Raw genomic sequence first — 15,466 nt, 5'->3', positions numbered from 1 at the left:
GCGACTCGTCTGCCGCATCTCACAGCTCACCGATTGTGTTCAATCATAGCAGTAGCAAGACCCGCACGCTCCACTTTCAACGCATTAAGATGCCCCATGGCCTGTTCCAGGCGGCTTTGACAGCCGCAAGGACAGCAGCACCGGCCCTTCTGGCACTTTCAACCAAATTACTGTACACCTCGTCAAGCATCGCGGACCGTCCGTGCAGTGTATGACCGCTATTCTGGTCGATGTTAGCCAGATAATGGAGGCTGAAACCACCAAGGTACTTACCGTTGCGCGCTCGCGGTACAGGCAGGTATCACGATGCGCGAACCTTCCGCACAGAAAAGCGCTTCCCTCTCCAGTCCATGGGCGCAAGCAGCGACCGCAGAACCGGTGACCGCACGCGCAGACTGTGTGACCGCACTTTTTCAGCTCGAAAAGCACGGTGCAGCTTGGGCAGATCTTGAGCGGAGTCTGTTTAGGTTCGTTCTTCACGTCCAAGGCTGAAGTCGCCGCTTCGGCACGTGAGTGCGCCGGATTCTTGTGATATCGAGTTTGGTATTCGTCGCATGTCTCGTTGACGTGCTCTGGACGGTCGCAATCGGTGCAGGTCTGGTAGGCACATACTTTACAGGTAAAGATACGGCCGTCTCGCGCGCGATTGTACTTCTGGTACGGAGTGTCTGGCCCCTGGCAGCGATTCATGCACTTGAAGTGGCTGACGGAGAAAACCCTCCTTTCCCCAGCTACTCGTCGTTAGCACCATGCGGTCTTAGTTGTGTAGCCCCAGGCTTACCACTTGACCGTGATTGGGTTGGCTACCCTAGCCAGCACCTCTGTCGGCATGTCGCTGTCGCAGCACATACATCTGACCGCTTCGCCTGGAACATCTTGATCTGATCGCTAATGTATGCATCCCAGCACTCGCTACAGGAACGTTCCTCTTCGGAGTGCTGCTTAGCGCAAGTAGTAGGTGTTACTTTTAAGGAGGACACTTCATCGCAGCAAATACTGCACTGCTTATGGCCGGATCTGGCGCACTTGAAGGACGATGAGTTGTTGGGAACATTGTCGGCATCGCTGATGAATGAAATGAGACGCTTAGTAGGAATCGATGTTGCCATGGTGGTCTTGGTGGTGGATGTCGACAATGTTGAACCTTGAGATTTGTCGTGCGTTAGGGGGTGGTCTTGGCTAGAAGAGGGAACGAACAGTGTTTATCTGTTCGTTACGCTGATCTTTGCAGACACTGAAAGGAGACCGCTGCCCAGAGTGAGAAGCGAAGTGACTCTGGAATCCTGCCAAAGTGAAGCCATGGAGGAAGCTTATGCGGACCCACGAGTACCCTCACGTGCCCTCACTTTACCGTCGACGTGATCGTCGCTCGAAAGGCATTTGAAGGCTGGCGATCTTTGCAGACACTGAAAGGAGACCGCTGCCCTAGATGAGAAGCCGAAGTGACTCTGGAATCCTGTCAAAGTGAAGCTATGGAGGAAGCTTATGCCGAGCACCCTCAGGTGCCCTCACTTTACCGTCCATGTGATCGTCGCTCGAAAGGTATTTAAGGCTGGCGATACCCCTTCGAACCATCTTCGGACATCCAACATACACTTCGGCACTTTAATCCTGGCTCAAGTGTTATTACTTCGAGATACCTCCTATTCCAGGCTGTGCCCAATGCTACAATCTCTGCCCTTCGTTGGTGACAACCTGGACCACCTTGTGAGCCTTTAGCACTATTCCGTAGCAGCTTGGCTCGATTAAGGTTCGTTCTGCTGCCTATCTACAACATACTATGTGCACTGACAACGGCATCCGCCTGTCCAGGTTCATTCCAGTAAGGCTAGAAACCAGCCTATTATCCGACAGCTTCCGAGACCGTAGGCACCATTGCTATCAATCCGAGGTATTGTACTTACCCTTGACATCTGTCTATGGATCTGCCAAATACCCTCCGGCAGATCAAGCCTGTGCACGGCGTTGTACGCTTGAACGGCTTTAATCGGCCTCACTTCGCTGGTCATGTGATAGCCAGACTCGACAGCGCATGGGCCTAGGGTGACACCTTCTTGTGACGCGACCAAGACAGAACCTGTGCGTGTTAGTGCGGTTGCTACAACAAATCGACGATTACAACTCACTGATAAACCGTGACGTGAAGCACACACCAAGGTATTAGGCCAGTCGACATGGCCGACGATTTGCCCATCAATACAAAGCTCAATGGAGGGCCACTTTTCGCCGGCCCAGACCCGACGCCCGCTCCAATTGAGCGTCCAGGTCACGAGGTTGCACCGCCTGCCGAAGTTCAACTCGTCGACCTCGATGCAATGAAGGATCCAGTTTGGGTCGACGCCCTCCAGAGATTTATCGACAGACCCGATGTCTTGCGAGAGATCCAGCCAGTGTATGCCGAGACGTTCGAGCATGCAAGAAAACCCATCAAGCCATCCAGAAACCCGAAAAGGGAGATCTTTGGTGCTACGCTGTATAATACAAAGCTCGCCGCAGGGAGTGCTGACGTTGAACTTCGCCATTTCAACTCTCAAGCGAAAAAGACCTGGCTTGCGTTGCTACAAAAGGCCAAGACGATGCTGGAAGAAGATTACGAGGCTGTCAAGGGGATGGTCCCACTCTTCGATTGGGATGCTGATAAAGACGGCGGGCTAGAGGAGCAGGAGCATTTCCGGGCGCTCTTAAGGGTGCGAAAACGAAGCGTTGAGTTAATGGAGCAGCAACTCAGGAAGGCGGTAAAGCTTGCGAAGGTGGTCGCGGAGCAGGCTAGCAAGTAGCTTGGGTGACGGGAGGCGGTTCGGGATGATATGCTTCCCTTTTGCCATTTCTGGTGTTGCGGTGCTTTTTCGGTCACGGCTCTAGCAGGTGAGCTCCACGGCTGCAGGCTCGACGGTGGTCTTGCGAGCATCAGAATTCAGGAAGGGGGCTTTTGACTTGGATACAGCGGCTTAGGAGCTGCTCAGATTAGCCAAGTACTTTCTTCGGGACGACCGCGAACCACGCCGGATCTTCAACATCGACTGTGTACAACTTCCTACACACATTTGTAAAATCTCATCCACTGGGCGCATCTCTTACAGCCACGTAATACGAACATCAGAGCCGAGTCCACCGCTATGCACAAATGCTCCATATCTGCCTAAATTCGCTCAACACGACCACACTCCCACAACCCCATCCCTCCTCCCCTCCACCAAATACCCATCCTTGATCCTCACCCTCTCCACCACGCTTGGCCGGTTCTCCGCCTCAGACGTAACACCGGCGCCACAGTCCCACTGTCGCCCATCCGCCTTATCATACACCTTCACCACATCCTCCCCTGCCGCCGCAACGATACGTCGGACGTCGAACTGCATGCTCGTGATGGGTTGATCGTAGGCGAAAGCATCGTGGATATGGCCTGTCCGAAGATCCCATATCTAAAATTCTTTCCGTTAGCCCACCATTATGCGAAACAGAGCGAATGCGTAAGTTGGACTCACCCGTATAGACCTATCCCGCGACCCGGTAACCAGAAACACATCATCAAACTGCAACGCCGTCACCGGTCCCGTATGCCCGACCAAACTCCGATGCACCATCCCACTCCTCAAATCCCACAACCGCACCATGCCATCCGCCGTCCCACACGCCAACGCCGCATCAAAGACCTGCACCGCGCCCACAAAATCCGCCTCGGCCTGGCCGCCTTCCGCGCCATTCGGTCGCAGTCGGTTGCTTCGCCACCAATTCCCGCTACCACCCTCGTTCCCCGCAGTGGCAGGTTGAGCTGGCGTGAGCGTAGAGGCTTGAGCAGCGGCCCAAAGCACGTCAAGCGTCTGCACGCAGCGGCCCTTTTCCAGGTCCCATTGGCGGAGGGTTTTATCGGCGGATCCGGAAACGAGCGTGTTGCCGTGGAAGTGCAGAGCGGTGATTTCGGCGAGGTGGGCGGAGAGGGTGAGGATGTGGCAGTCAGCCATAGCGTCACGATGTGGTTGTTCGTCTTCTACTTGTGGTGGTGGCTGTGGTTCGGATGTGGTGGGCGTGAAGAGCGCCTCGCCGTTGGCTTGACCAGGCTCGGTTCCTGCGTCCTCGGGATCAATTGGTTTGCGGTCAACATGGTTGGAAGGTGGTTGAAGCGGGTTGTAGTCCGCCTGACTTAGGTCCCACAACCGTATACTCGCGTCCATGCTGCCGGTCGCCACAAGGTTCTCTTCCACTTGCAGACATCGTACGCTGCTCAAATGACCGTCTAGCATGCCCATGCATCGTCCCGCATTGAGATCCCATACTCGTACAGTGTCGTCCAATGCCGCTGTTACCAAGGTTCCAAAGGGCGCATCGAAGTCCATGGCTGTGATGATGTCGTTATGCGCTTGTATTTCTCGTATTCGCGATCCAGGCTCCATGTTTTCGTGCAGTATCGGCATTGAAAGCGTTCGCTTCGGCATACGATTTGCTCTTCGTCGACTCTTCGGTGATTCCTTCGGCTTGGGCAGCTTCTCATAGATCGACTCAGACATGAAGCTTGCTTCGTCCTCCTCTTCATCCTCCAACTTCTTCTCGACCTCCTGCCGTGCTTGTTGTCCTTGTGCAGCTAGATTCGGACTCTGCTTCGCTAAGGCCGCCTCATCTTCCAGTTGCTCCTGCAGTTCGTCCAGCTTTTCCGCTAAGTCGCCAACTTCCTGCTCAAGCCCATGCTCCTCCTGCTCCAACCCTGCGAGACGCTCCAACATCACCTTCCGCATGGTATTTAGATTTGCAATTTTGCCATCGATTTCCGCAATTTCGCTCGCGCACATCGTCTTCCGTATTCCCATCATCTCCAATCTGTGATCCAATCGATCCTTGTCCCGCCGTAACTTCACCAGCTGCGGCGGCCCACCGCTGCCTCCTTCCTCCGACCCCTCCAGCAACTTCTGTCCCTTACTCCCCGGCCTCCCATGCCTCTTCCTCTTCCCTCCTCTCCCATCCTCCGCAGCGCCTTCGTCTGGCAAGCTCGCTTTGAACCCCTCGAACAAGCTGAATGGCGCCCGACTCTCCGGCGCATTCCGAATCAACTCCTCAGGTATGAAAGCTAATGCTCTATGCTCGATCTCGCTGGTGTTGAAGTTGCTTCGGAGCAGCTGAGCAGGGTTCGCTTTAGCTAATGAAAAGACGGAGCGCTGTACCATCGGCCGCCGGAGGGTGCTGTGGACGGAGGACATAGCGGTGCGGTATGCATCCGGTCCGCTTGGGTTGTCGGAGGCGTTGAAGTTGGCGGAGATGAGCTGGCTGGCGGTGGCATGGACGGTGCGGCTAAAGGCTTCGATTTGACGGGTGTCGAAGAAGGGGTCGTCGCCGCCGGTAGAGGCATGGTGACCATGGGCATGGTTGTGACCGTGCCGGGGCGGGAAGGCGGAGCGCTTGGGGGAGGTGCTGCGGCCGCGGGAGGACATGTTGGGTGGAGGTGAGGATGAAGGTAGGCTTGGTGGTGGATGCTGAATGGTCTCGCGCTGTATGTTGCTGTCGCTCGTGCATCGACTCTATTTGGCCAGTGGTGATGATCATCATCCGATCGTCGGAACGCTTTGGCCAACCGTAGTGCCTTCCTGTTCCTGGCATTGGGTACATGGGTATATATTCCAACGGGCATTGATTTGAGAACAGGGAAAGGCGTATCAGGTTGTATTCAGGATGGACTCTACAATCGACATCTCCGACCCTGCCCGCGCCCTCTCTCTCCCACACATCCGCTACCAACTCATCCGACTGGAAGATACCGTCCTCTTCCACCTCATCGAGCGCGCCCAGTTCCCCCTCAACCCCACCATCTACACCCCTGGCGCCATCACCATCGCACATTCCTCCTCGACTTCCGCCCTCAGCTTCATGGACTGGGTACTGCGCTCGCAGGAAGAGTTGCAATCCAAGATCCGGCGCTACCAGTCTCCGGACGAACATCCATTCTTCCCCGATGCGATGCAGCCGCTTGTATTGCCAGAGCTCAAGTACCCGCGGATACTGTGGGGAAACGACGTGAACGTCAATGCCGAGCTGAAGCAGCGATATGTAGAGCATATCCTACCTGCCGTCTGTAAAGGAAAGAAGGAGCGGCCGGAGGCGCAGGAGAACTATGGATCTTCTGCTACCGCGGATGTCGCATGTCTACAGTCGTTGTCAAGACGAATCCACTTCGGAAAGTTTGTGGCAGAGTCCAAATTCTTGGCTGAACCGGAGAGGTTTGCGGAGTTGATCAAGAAGGAGGATAGGGAGGGCATCGATGCCGCCATTACGAACGCTAAGGTTGAGCAGAAGGTCTTGGAGCGCTTGAGAGTCAAGGCGGAAATGTATGGTGTAGATTCAGGAATGGACGCTGACGCGCCCAGAAAGATTGATGTCGAGGCCGTGGTCGCCATGTATCGGGACCATGTCATTCCGCTAACCAAAGTAGTGGAGGTGGAGTATCTGATGCAGAGACTGAAGGGTACGGAGTGGGAGTGAAACATTGACGCGTTTACTCCAAGCATCCAACACCAAGAGTCACCGTGGCGGTCTAAGTCTGCGCTTGGGATCATTGATCAATTGGCAGACGTCCAGCAGTGAACCATACATGTGCTGCACGCCTGCAATCGCGACGAGAGAGCAGTGGCGTTCGTCAACGGCTGAGATACATGTATGTTGCTTTGTCACACGCCGCCACTTTGTCCCTGACTGCGGGACAATAACCCCGTCTCAGCGAAGCGAAACGGCGATGGCCGGCAAGCAAGGCATATCATCCATATCAGCTCTGCATGCCCGCCGTATGAGGCGCAAAGACATCGTTGTTAAATGGCATGTCTACAGGGCGGAACCGAAAGCGTCCAGCAGCGACAATCTTTGGACAGGAGGAAGGAGCTATCAATAGCGTCGGCATAAAGAAGCTAAGGATCCACGGCAGCCAACTCGATGAAAGCGAGTGCACAGTCTACTCTTGAGAGAATGGTACCGAGACTTCCCACCGAGACCGCCTCACCCTGGAGCCGGAAGCGCGCAAAGTGAAGTCTGCATCACGTGCTGGACCCGCCACTCAATAACGAGCTCAATAACAAGAAGACCAACCTCGGCACTCGTGTCTTCTGCCAGCATATCTTGACAAGTGACGAGGTGAAGGCTTTGTGCATGGCACGTGTTCACTCCCGTTGCTGCGCAAAGAAGGCCGACTAGACACGCTTACATGGTTTGAAGGCTTTACCTTCTGTCCTAAGGTGGGATGTGGCCAAGAGTTCGTGGTTGGCGGAGGAGCTGGGATCAGTGTCTCGTGTCCCAAGTGTGGAGATCGGTTTTGCACATCTTGCAGGACTGTCCTGCAACAGGAGAGGACATGTCAGAAATGCGACCCGAAAGTGACGGACGATGACCCAGCATCGGCTAGACTCGTGCATACGACCACCAAGCCATGTCCTAGCTGTGGCGGGCAAACCACCAGCGAGGGCGCGTGCGAGTATGTTAGGTGTAAGTCGCTCTTCATGCAGTTCGATTGTAGTTGGCTCTAGCTGATCAACCATGCAGGCACACGGTGTCAGTAGCAAGTTTTTGGAAATGAAAGGCTTCATTTCAGAACCATAGCGGTCTGCACCTCAAGATGTGCAGTCATCATATGCAACAACGTCAGGACAGGGAGACTCGCATACGCCTCGCAGGAATGAAGCGCAGAATTGGTACAGTTGAGCCTCCAGACTCATTGGCGTTGTTACCACGGCGTGTTCAGCCGGTTGGGCCGGACCCTGAACGGAATCGTCAACCTGCTTCTTGATTTGAACAGACATCAGGTAGTCAACACATCCTTTCCGATCAAAGCGGCTGTTGAGATGTAGAGGCAGATCGAGCATATGCGAACTCGCCAGTGCGAGGTAGATCTCCTGAATGCTGCCACTGGCGCATAGGCGCAAACTGTCTTCCGAGATGCTGATGGTAGCTTCGACCTCCAGACGAGGAGTGTTAGGAGAAGGGCCAATTGATGTTGCAGCAAGGCGTGCCGTTAGATACAGAGACAAGCCATGGATAGAGTTCGTATAGGGAGATAGGCGAGGTTCAGACAAGGGCTGGAGGTGGGGACAATGGCTGTTTTGCCTGAAGGGAGCGCAAATGTGGTCTATGTGAACCGACAAATGAGAGTGGCGGTGGTGGTGGGCAGTGTAATAGTTGAGACGGCTCTTGATACCGTATTGTCGTTCTACTATAGGTAACGAAGCGCCTATTCGTTCTTCTCACTGGCCGATTGCGTGCCCGCAGTGTCGTGGGTTACCTGACGTTGAACAAGTTTCAAGCAATGAGAATACCTTCGGCTTGCTACCGCCCGTCAACCCTGCCGTAACAAGTTGTATAAGACGTGGCATTTGTGAACCTTGATCCCGCGTCATTCATGGATCGCATTAAGAATGAATGCAGATGCACCGAGCGCAGCTTTTCTAGTAGGTGTAAACCCACAAGAATAGGATCACAAATGGGCAACAAGGGGAGGCAGGGAGGCGGACGGTGAACGTGCAACACAACAAGAGCGGAAAGGTCGTTCTGATCTCTCAATCACGATGATGTCGTTACGCGAGCAACGCTGGCCCGTCGGAAGTCGTAGCTCGACTGAGCGTTCGTATGCCATGCCATTCCATCATGAGCCTTGAATGCCTGAACGCCACATAAATGCATGAGCTACATCGACTCATCGACTCCGCTCCCAATGCCCAGACTCCATCCGTAACAAGCATTCCACGTTCACATCAACAACTGCCAAGCCTCCTAGGCAGCAAACTGCTCCCACCTCGCCTTCGCCGCAGCTTCGACGTCCCTAGTCAGGTCCGCCGCGCTACTTCCACCTTCACAATCTGTCCACTCGCCTCCATCCCGTATGCACCGCACCTCACCCTCCAGCCTAACTGTGCAGCTCTTCGTCACACCAGCCGTAGCTGTGCGATTGAAGCTCGCCTTCAGCATGTCCAGCCCCATTGCACCGTCGTCGTCAACCGCGCATTGGTTGAGCCTGGCCATCGAGATGCCATGCTCGAGCGCGCAGTCCTCGACCAACGTCCGCGAAGGGATGTCGGAGTACTCGCGAGACATGCACATGGTGAATCCGAGGTAAATCTTCGGGTCTGGGTAGAGGTGTGCGGCGCAAAGTTCGATGATGTTGCCTAGGCATTCGGTCTCCCCGTGTTTGCAAAGCACGCCATCGTCGTGGTCGGTTATGCTGTTCACATGTCAGTGCATGCCACTTAAGGTGTTGGGGCAGAGCGGACATACCTTCCGATGTATGACAGCTTGAAGTCTACCTTATGCGAAATGTTCTGCATTGCTGGCAAGATCATGTCGTGCAGACAATCCCTCGCGTCCGGACATTTGCTCATAATATGTGCCTCCAACGGCACCTTGATCGAGTATGGCCGGCTATTGTCTTCGCTCAATGAGTCTTGGACGATGATGGCGAAGCAGAACACCACGAAAAGCAGTAGAAGTGCGGTCACGGCCAGCATGATTCGCTTGTGCCATTTGCCAGAGGTTGTCCGGCTCCACGCTTTCATATATTCTCTTTGCGCCTTGAAGACATTTTGCTGGAGTTCGGAGAGGGATAGCTCGTGTGCACCTGCTGTCGTTGTTGCAATATTGTCTGCTACTAGCAAAGGCTGCTTTTCCATGTCGATTGTTGCCGCCATGATGATGGTGTGAGGATGTTATTGTCGTTGTGAATGAGCATGGGGAATGGTGTTCTTTGTTGTCTAGCTCATGCATATCTACCGATGACATGAGTGGCAAAAGGCAGGGTCCACCTGTAGCGTGACGTGCTTGCCTCCTACGGCATGGCGTAAGCTGGGGAAGTGGAACCCTTGAATGCGGAGAAGGCGTTGTCAAGAACGAGGAGCAGACAGCATTCACACCACTCTGAGCAGCAGTTACGGCATTGGGAGGAGATCGATGGAGGGGTCAGTACGTGGCGTTCTTTGGTACTGTATATGCTCGTAGACTGGGCAGAATGCTTCCCGCCAGGGTGCATCGCTCTTCCTCCGTCCATGAACTATCACATCACCACGGACCCCAATTCGCTCTCGCCCCACCACTTGCGGCCAACAGCTCGAACCGTCCCATACCTGGCCATGAACAGAATGGCGGCCGCAGGTTGACGCCAAGCACGTACTCGATCCATTCTCTACTTAGTGGTCGGCTGCCCTCTGCAAGCTCAGCGCAATCGAGCCGCATTGCTCGCTCCACGTGAAGCAGCTGGCCAGACACTGACAGTCTTGCTGCAGCTGCTTCTGCACGTACAACGTCCCAGGTGGCGAGCAGACGCTTTTCGTGGGCATGGTCGGTCCAGTAAGTAGGGAGTGGCGGTGCATGACGGATGGTGTATGACTTGGCCGGATCTAGATCGAGTGCGTCCGTTGCTCGCCGGAAGAGGGATGGCTTTGTTGTTGCGTTAGTGATATTCTTGCCTACTCCTTCCAAAGCACTGGCGTTGTTAGCGAGGCTTGCAGCGCGGCTAGTGACCGGCCTGGCCAGGATGGGCACTGCTTCAGCTACCGTGGTCGAAGTCCGATAGGCCGCTGTCGTAGTCGCTGAGCGTATCAAGCTTGGCCGTTGCAGTGTGGTCGAACTAGTCGGCATCATTTTGGATCCATATTCGGTGTTACTAGTGGCAACCGGTGGAGCAGTTGCACCTGTATCGCTGCGTGTTTGAAGACCAGGTTTGGAACACATGGCAGGACTCGAGGTTGTGGACAGGTACGAAGCTGCAGCCTTTCTTGCAAACAGCGGTCGTCGTTCTTCTCCTACCTTTGCCTGGAGGACAAAGTTGAAACTTTGGTGCTGCCTTGACTCGCTTTCCGGAACGGTTGGTATTTGTTCAACACCCTCAAGTAACTGGAAGCCTTTTGTGAATGCACATAGCCAATCTAACGTGTCGTGTCCAGTCGGTATCTTTCCACACTCAATGCTTGCGGATCTCAGGTTCAAGCGTGACGTCAAATTGATGTCAGGGTAGTGCACAAGGCAGGCACGCTTTCATCTGAGATATTGAAACTCAATCCGAGTCACGTAGGACAACTTCAAGCACCTCTCAAAGCTACCACCAGTTGAGAAGTGGAGGTCGTTTTGCGAGATAATTGGTGGTTATTGCTGTCCGTCTGTCACTTTTGGGTATCTAGCGCGCAGCTTTTGTTAACTTATATCCACAACATGTGCATTTTACAGTCGTTCTGTTCGCCAACAGTGGCAGCGAACGTTCTACAGCGCCAACCCGGTCCCATCACCGGTCCATCTGTACAAGGCCAGCATTTCGCGCCGGCGTAATTGCTGTTCGCCGAAGTCTTCCAATGAGCGTCCGCGCACTTGCGCTAAGGCTGACCGCATCACTTTGCGGAAGTTTCTCTGCACATCATGTCAGTGGGTGTTACGGTATATAGCTGGGACTAGAGACTAGCTCACTTGATATTCAGTATTGAGCGTGACAACGCACGCTTCGTGGGCACGCACGATGGTCTCGCACGCCTTCACCACGCTCGGACTGGCCTCGCCTTGTAACTTGTCCGCGATCAAGAGCAGGAGGAAGCTGCCTTGGAGAAGATAGATGCCAAAGAAGAACGGCATGAAGCTGATATCAGGGTCGTAGTCAAGGATGTCGTTGATGGCTTCAGCTGCGGAGACGGCGTGTCCGGTCGCCGAAATGAACGACTGAGATGATATCCACAAGTCGTTGTCATCCAGCAGCGAGATCGGATCCCATTTTCCATTCAGCAGAATGTGCAGCGTGTGCATGAGGTGTGTACAGTATGCTGTCACAACTCTCGTCTGCAGGATGGCTTCAGTCATACGCTGGTTCGAGCTGTTCGTCCCAACCGAGTGAGCCGACGGGCTGGTGCCGTCAAGATGCATGCCATCCGCATTTTGTTGGATCTCTCCCGGCGCTTTAGGCTCGTTGGCGGCTTGTTGCGCATGGCTGCCTAAATTCCGTGCTTCGAAGTCCTTTAAGCTGCGGCCGTAAGCCTCCAACTGCTGCGTGATCTCCGCAGCCTGATCGTCCCACTCGTTACCAGTCCGCCCGGTCCGCAGGCCAAAGCGCGGATGGTTGCGGGCGTGATTCAAGTCCACAATCTCGCCTAGGATCGTCATCAGAGGCAGGAAGTAGCCGAAGATGCTGTGGCCAGTGCATTCAAAGTCGGGTCCTCGTCGTCGGAAATAACTCGTCTCGGCAAAGTTCTCTGGCGGGTAGTACTCGCCGGCTTGCCATACGACTTCTTGTTCGGGTTGGAGTAGTCCCTCGCACTCAATATCAAGCAAGAAGAGCGGTCGATTGTAACACAGCGCCAGATGCCTGTCCACGATGTATAGTAGCCACCATATCCGCCTCCGCTCTTCTCGCTCTTCTTCCGAAACGATCCCTGGCGCGTTTGGTGATGGGTGTCCGGATCCGTGTCCGTTAACTGGCTCTCCATTTGCATTCAACTCGCCGTCTTGCATGTCTGCGCTTGGTGGCTCCGGGTTCGGAGAAAGCTCTCTGCCCAGCTTCAACTCTCTTGCCAACGACCATGCCGCATTCCACCATCTTAAACTCGCAGCCTTGTATTCACTTGCGGACACCACAGTGGCCAAATGGATGTAAGTAGCCACATCGTCCAAAGCTCCAGTTGCGCCAGGCGAGCCGCCATCCATGTCATGCGCCTGTCCAGGCAAAGCAACGCCAAAGCCGCCAAGCGCTACGCCATTAATGACGGTGTTTCCAGCGTAGTGAGTACTCCCATCGCTCGGCGAGTGTATCAATGGCTTGAGAAGACCTACAGTCAGTTCCAACAACTTCTGGCAGATCTTGCCGCGGGCTGACGGTGGAGACGTTAGGAATGCTGACTCGCTCGTCTGAGCAGCCACCCATAGCATGCTTGCCAACAACGCAGGGCTGCAGACTCTTGGATTATGCGGCCGCAAGAACGACCGTTTCCGGAACATGTAGCCGAGTATATATGGCGATTGCGGTTGCATGAAGGCTGCAGAAGTGCTGTGGAAATAAAGTTCGAGGAGGTCGCATGCCAGTCCAATAGGTATGATAGCAGATATATGTGGCAATAGGGGTCGCAGGACAGGGTAGCGAAGGATCTGGTTGGTAGGAATTTGCTGTAAATGCGGATAGAGAGCTGCTGACGGTGAGGGCAGAGAGAGCCAGCCTGGGGAGCCCGCCACCGGAGATTGTCCCAGAAATCCTGCGGACATGGGTGACTCACCAATTGCGAACTGCGCTCTAGAGACTCCTTGTTGACTTGCTGGAGACGGTACACCGTACTGGGCCTCCGGATAGCCAGTGACGGTACCGCCGTGAATCATTCCATTAGACATGGTCGTTGGTCCGCTATGAAGGATGTTGTGCCCCGCAACGTTCGCACTAGGATGGAGAATACTGCGGTGATAGTCGTCGATCGTGCCGTAATCACCCATAGCCACAGACATGCCGCGATCAGACATCGCCACGCTTGGCAGTCTCGGGGGCGGTATGCCCATGCTGGGAGCCTGTTGGTCCATAGTCATTGAGCGGTGTGGCTGCCTGTCACCGGTAGCAGGGTCGCCCATGGGATTGTTAGTTACGGTGCCGCCGTGGTCGAAGCCGGACATGCCATTGGTGCTGCTGTGGGGAAGGGACTGACTTGTCAAGCTGCCTGATCTTGGTGGCGGCAGTTGCGGAGGCGGAAGGTCGCTGTTCGATCGTTTCCGCTTCATGCCCTGCTCTGACTCCTGCTTGAGGTCGTTGATCGTGTCGTCCGATTCGTTGTCATTGGCAGACTTCGGACTCGAGCTTTTGCCCTCGGCGCCAGACTGCGTCCCAGCCTGTTGTGCTGCAATGTCCTTTCTCGATGCCTTTCCTCTTTTTTTGCGCTCGCGAACATATTCGCACGTCAGCCCGAATTCTACGCAATGAGCACATGGCATCTTGCCGTCGCATTTCGTTCGAAGCTGGTTGCACTGATCACATGCTCGGCTGATCCTACGACGGACAGGTTGACTGCTGGTAGACCCTCGGCCTCCCTTCCCTGCACTGATAGATTCTCGCCTGCCGCCAGCATTGCTGTCAACGCTGGTGAAGCTCTGTCGATGCTTCATGACCGGCCGTGCACTATTAAGACTGTGCATCGCCGCCTGTTGCTGCTGCTGCTGCATCTGCAGCTGCTGCAGATGGTATTGCGAACCTTCCGCCAGGGTGTCCAGGCCAGATGTAGACATGGTCGGCTGCGCAACATGACTGTGTGCTATCATATTGTGGGCGCCGAAGTTGGAAGGAGGATACCGAAGACCTGCAGACAGCATATTCGCAAGACGGTCGCGAATCAGCTGATTCGGCAGTTCGGAGCACGGGCAGTCGGTTGGGCTAGATCGACGCTACGGATGCTTTGGGCGGCGCTCCGTTGCAACGAGAAATCATCTCCAAGACATTCGTACAACGAGATTACATGCTATGGTTGACAAACTCAGCTGAAAGGGCACGAAGAGCAGCGCAACCTCGGCGCAGAGGGAGCACAGCTGCACAGGTGATCCGTCTCAAGATCATCGAGTGATGGGAGAACTGCGGTATGCGAGTGTAGCGGCTCTGGCGGGGTTGGTCGCGTTAGTCCTTCCATGATTTCTAGCTTCTACGCGATCCTGGGGTACACACTTTCCCCGAAGCAGCTCATCAAACCCTTGCAGAGGGGGGTGGGAAAGAGGCTCGAGGCTCGCTGGTGACCTTGGTCTTGCTCTCGCTGGGTGGGCCTGATCCGCCGCAAGATCCACTATCAGACATTGCAATTGCTGCGTGACAGTCTGCATGACTAGCTTCGCTCGGCGAGTTCGCGCCCTGTGCTGGCGGTGCCAGGCAAAGGGTCGCTTTTTGCGACCTTGGAGCAAAATTTCTTTGCTTCGTAAAGCCTTTGGGCGTTCATGTCTACCCCGGACGCCGATCCCGGGTAAATACAAATGGGCATCATACAAGCCTTCCTTCAATCTCCTCCGTCATCTCTGCGTACGGAGATGCAGGGACGGTTCTCGAGTGCATGTGCCAGCGGACAGCCGCCCGCAATCTGAGGGGCGGCGGGAAGGCTGGAGAGCCGTTCGCAGCCAGACGCGTCCAGACTGCCGAAGTTCTTGTGGTGTGACTTCCGTCATCAGACAGAACTTCAAGCCGGGCCGAACTCTGTAGTGACTGGAGGCAGCACTTACCGAAGCGGTGTGCAGTAAAGACTGCATTGGTCACCTCCAACATCCGCGAAGGTCTGATAGCGATTTGACAGATGATAGCGATCGAGAGTCTCAGGTTAATGCACCCTTTGAAGTTGGCACGACCGGACATTCCGTGACTATCTGTATAACCCCAGACACAGAAGCGTGCTATGGCCCCAGACGCCATGATGAGCCACGCGACAGATCCTGGTTGCATGCGCATGGCTAACCCGGAAGAGTATCTCCAGGGTTGGCGAAGTTGGTGTTGCGCGGACGACCAAGGAACATCCTGCTCCTCATTGCG

General features: G+C 54.8%; 9 protein-coding genes across 9 annotated transcripts; 4 read left to right on the top strand and 5 right to left on the bottom strand.

The window, feature by feature from the left end:
• Window positions 1-76: 76 nt before the first annotated feature.
• BAUCODRAFT_28038 (uncharacterized protein) lies at window positions 77-1,109 on the bottom strand (the record flags this gene model as incomplete). Its single annotated transcript, XM_007682666.1, has 3 exons — window positions 77-223; window positions 274-675; window positions 852-1,109. 3 exons carry the CDS (start codon window positions 1,107-1,109, stop codon window positions 77-79), a joined length of 807 nt encoding a protein of 268 aa, XP_007680856.1.
• Window positions 1,110-1,317: 208 nt separating this feature from the next.
• BAUCODRAFT_305358 (uncharacterized protein) lies at window positions 1,318-1,750 on the top strand. The gene has a single exon (XM_007683030.1). It carries the CDS (start codon window positions 1,486-1,488, stop codon window positions 1,717-1,719), a length of 234 nt encoding a protein of 77 aa, XP_007681220.1. The 5' UTR covers window positions 1,318-1,485; the 3' UTR covers window positions 1,720-1,750.
• A 424-nt stretch (window positions 1,751-2,174) lies between these two features.
• On the top strand, window positions 2,175-2,777 carry BAUCODRAFT_28037 (uncharacterized protein; the record flags this gene model as incomplete). The annotated part of the gene is made up of 1 exon (XM_007682665.1): window positions 2,175-2,777. The coding sequence occupies one exon, from the start codon at window positions 2,175-2,177 to the stop codon at window positions 2,775-2,777; it is 603 nt and encodes a 200-aa protein (XP_007680855.1).
• Window positions 2,778-3,010: 233 nt separating this feature from the next.
• Window positions 3,011-5,632, bottom strand: BAUCODRAFT_38924 (uncharacterized protein). The gene is made up of 2 exons (XM_007682726.1): window positions 3,486-5,632; window positions 3,011-3,422 (listed from the first exon to the last, which is right to left on the bottom strand). The coding sequence occupies exons 1-2, from the start codon at window positions 5,418-5,420 to the stop codon at window positions 3,150-3,152; spliced, it is 2,208 nt and encodes a 735-aa protein (XP_007680916.1). The 5' UTR covers window positions 5,421-5,632; the 3' UTR covers window positions 3,011-3,149.
• Window positions 5,633-5,658: 26 nt separating this feature from the next.
• BAUCODRAFT_79700 (uncharacterized protein) lies at window positions 5,659-6,465 on the top strand (the record flags this gene model as incomplete). The annotated part of the gene is made up of 1 exon (XM_007682884.1): window positions 5,659-6,465. One exon carries the CDS (start codon window positions 5,659-5,661, stop codon window positions 6,463-6,465), a length of 807 nt encoding a protein of 268 aa, XP_007681074.1.
• Window positions 6,466-6,485: 20 nt separating this feature from the next.
• BAUCODRAFT_304650 (uncharacterized protein) lies at window positions 6,486-6,973 on the top strand. Its single transcript, XM_007683029.1, has 2 exons — window positions 6,486-6,637; window positions 6,701-6,973. Exons 1-2 carry the CDS (start codon window positions 6,575-6,577, stop codon window positions 6,866-6,868), a joined length of 231 nt encoding a protein of 76 aa, XP_007681219.1. The 5' UTR covers window positions 6,486-6,574; the 3' UTR covers window positions 6,869-6,973.
• A 1,444-nt stretch (window positions 6,974-8,417) lies between these two features.
• BAUCODRAFT_38921 (uncharacterized protein) lies at window positions 8,418-9,730 on the bottom strand. Its single transcript, XM_007682725.1, has 2 exons — window positions 9,238-9,730; window positions 8,418-9,184 (listed from the first exon to the last, which is right to left on the bottom strand). Exons 1-2 carry the CDS (start codon window positions 9,645-9,647, stop codon window positions 8,737-8,739), a joined length of 858 nt encoding a protein of 285 aa, XP_007680915.1. The 5' UTR covers window positions 9,648-9,730; the 3' UTR covers window positions 8,418-8,736.
• Window positions 9,731-10,014: 284 nt separating this feature from the next.
• Window positions 10,015-10,686, bottom strand: BAUCODRAFT_28033 (uncharacterized protein; the record flags this gene model as incomplete). Its single annotated transcript, XM_007682664.1, has 1 exon — window positions 10,015-10,686. The coding sequence occupies one exon, from the start codon at window positions 10,684-10,686 to the stop codon at window positions 10,015-10,017; it is 672 nt and encodes a 223-aa protein (XP_007680854.1).
• Window positions 10,687-10,948: 262 nt separating this feature from the next.
• BAUCODRAFT_304562 (uncharacterized protein) lies at window positions 10,949-14,600 on the bottom strand. Its single transcript, XM_007683028.1, has 2 exons — window positions 11,413-14,600; window positions 10,949-11,355 (listed from the first exon to the last, which is right to left on the bottom strand). Exons 1-2 carry the CDS (start codon window positions 14,272-14,274, stop codon window positions 11,212-11,214), a joined length of 3,006 nt encoding a protein of 1,001 aa, XP_007681218.1. The 5' UTR covers window positions 14,275-14,600; the 3' UTR covers window positions 10,949-11,211.
• Window positions 14,601-15,466: the final 866 nt, after the last annotated feature.

This window comes from Baudoinia panamericana (assembly GCF_000338955.1).
Source record: "Baudoinia panamericana UAMH 10762 unplaced genomic scaffold BAUCOscaffold_14, whole genome shotgun sequence".
Taxonomy (NCBI): Eukaryota; Fungi; Ascomycota; class Dothideomycetes; order Mycosphaerellales; family Teratosphaeriaceae; genus Baudoinia; species Baudoinia panamericana.
The sequence above is the reverse complement of the archived record's forward strand: the minus strand, read 5'-3'. Positions and strand labels throughout refer to the sequence as shown.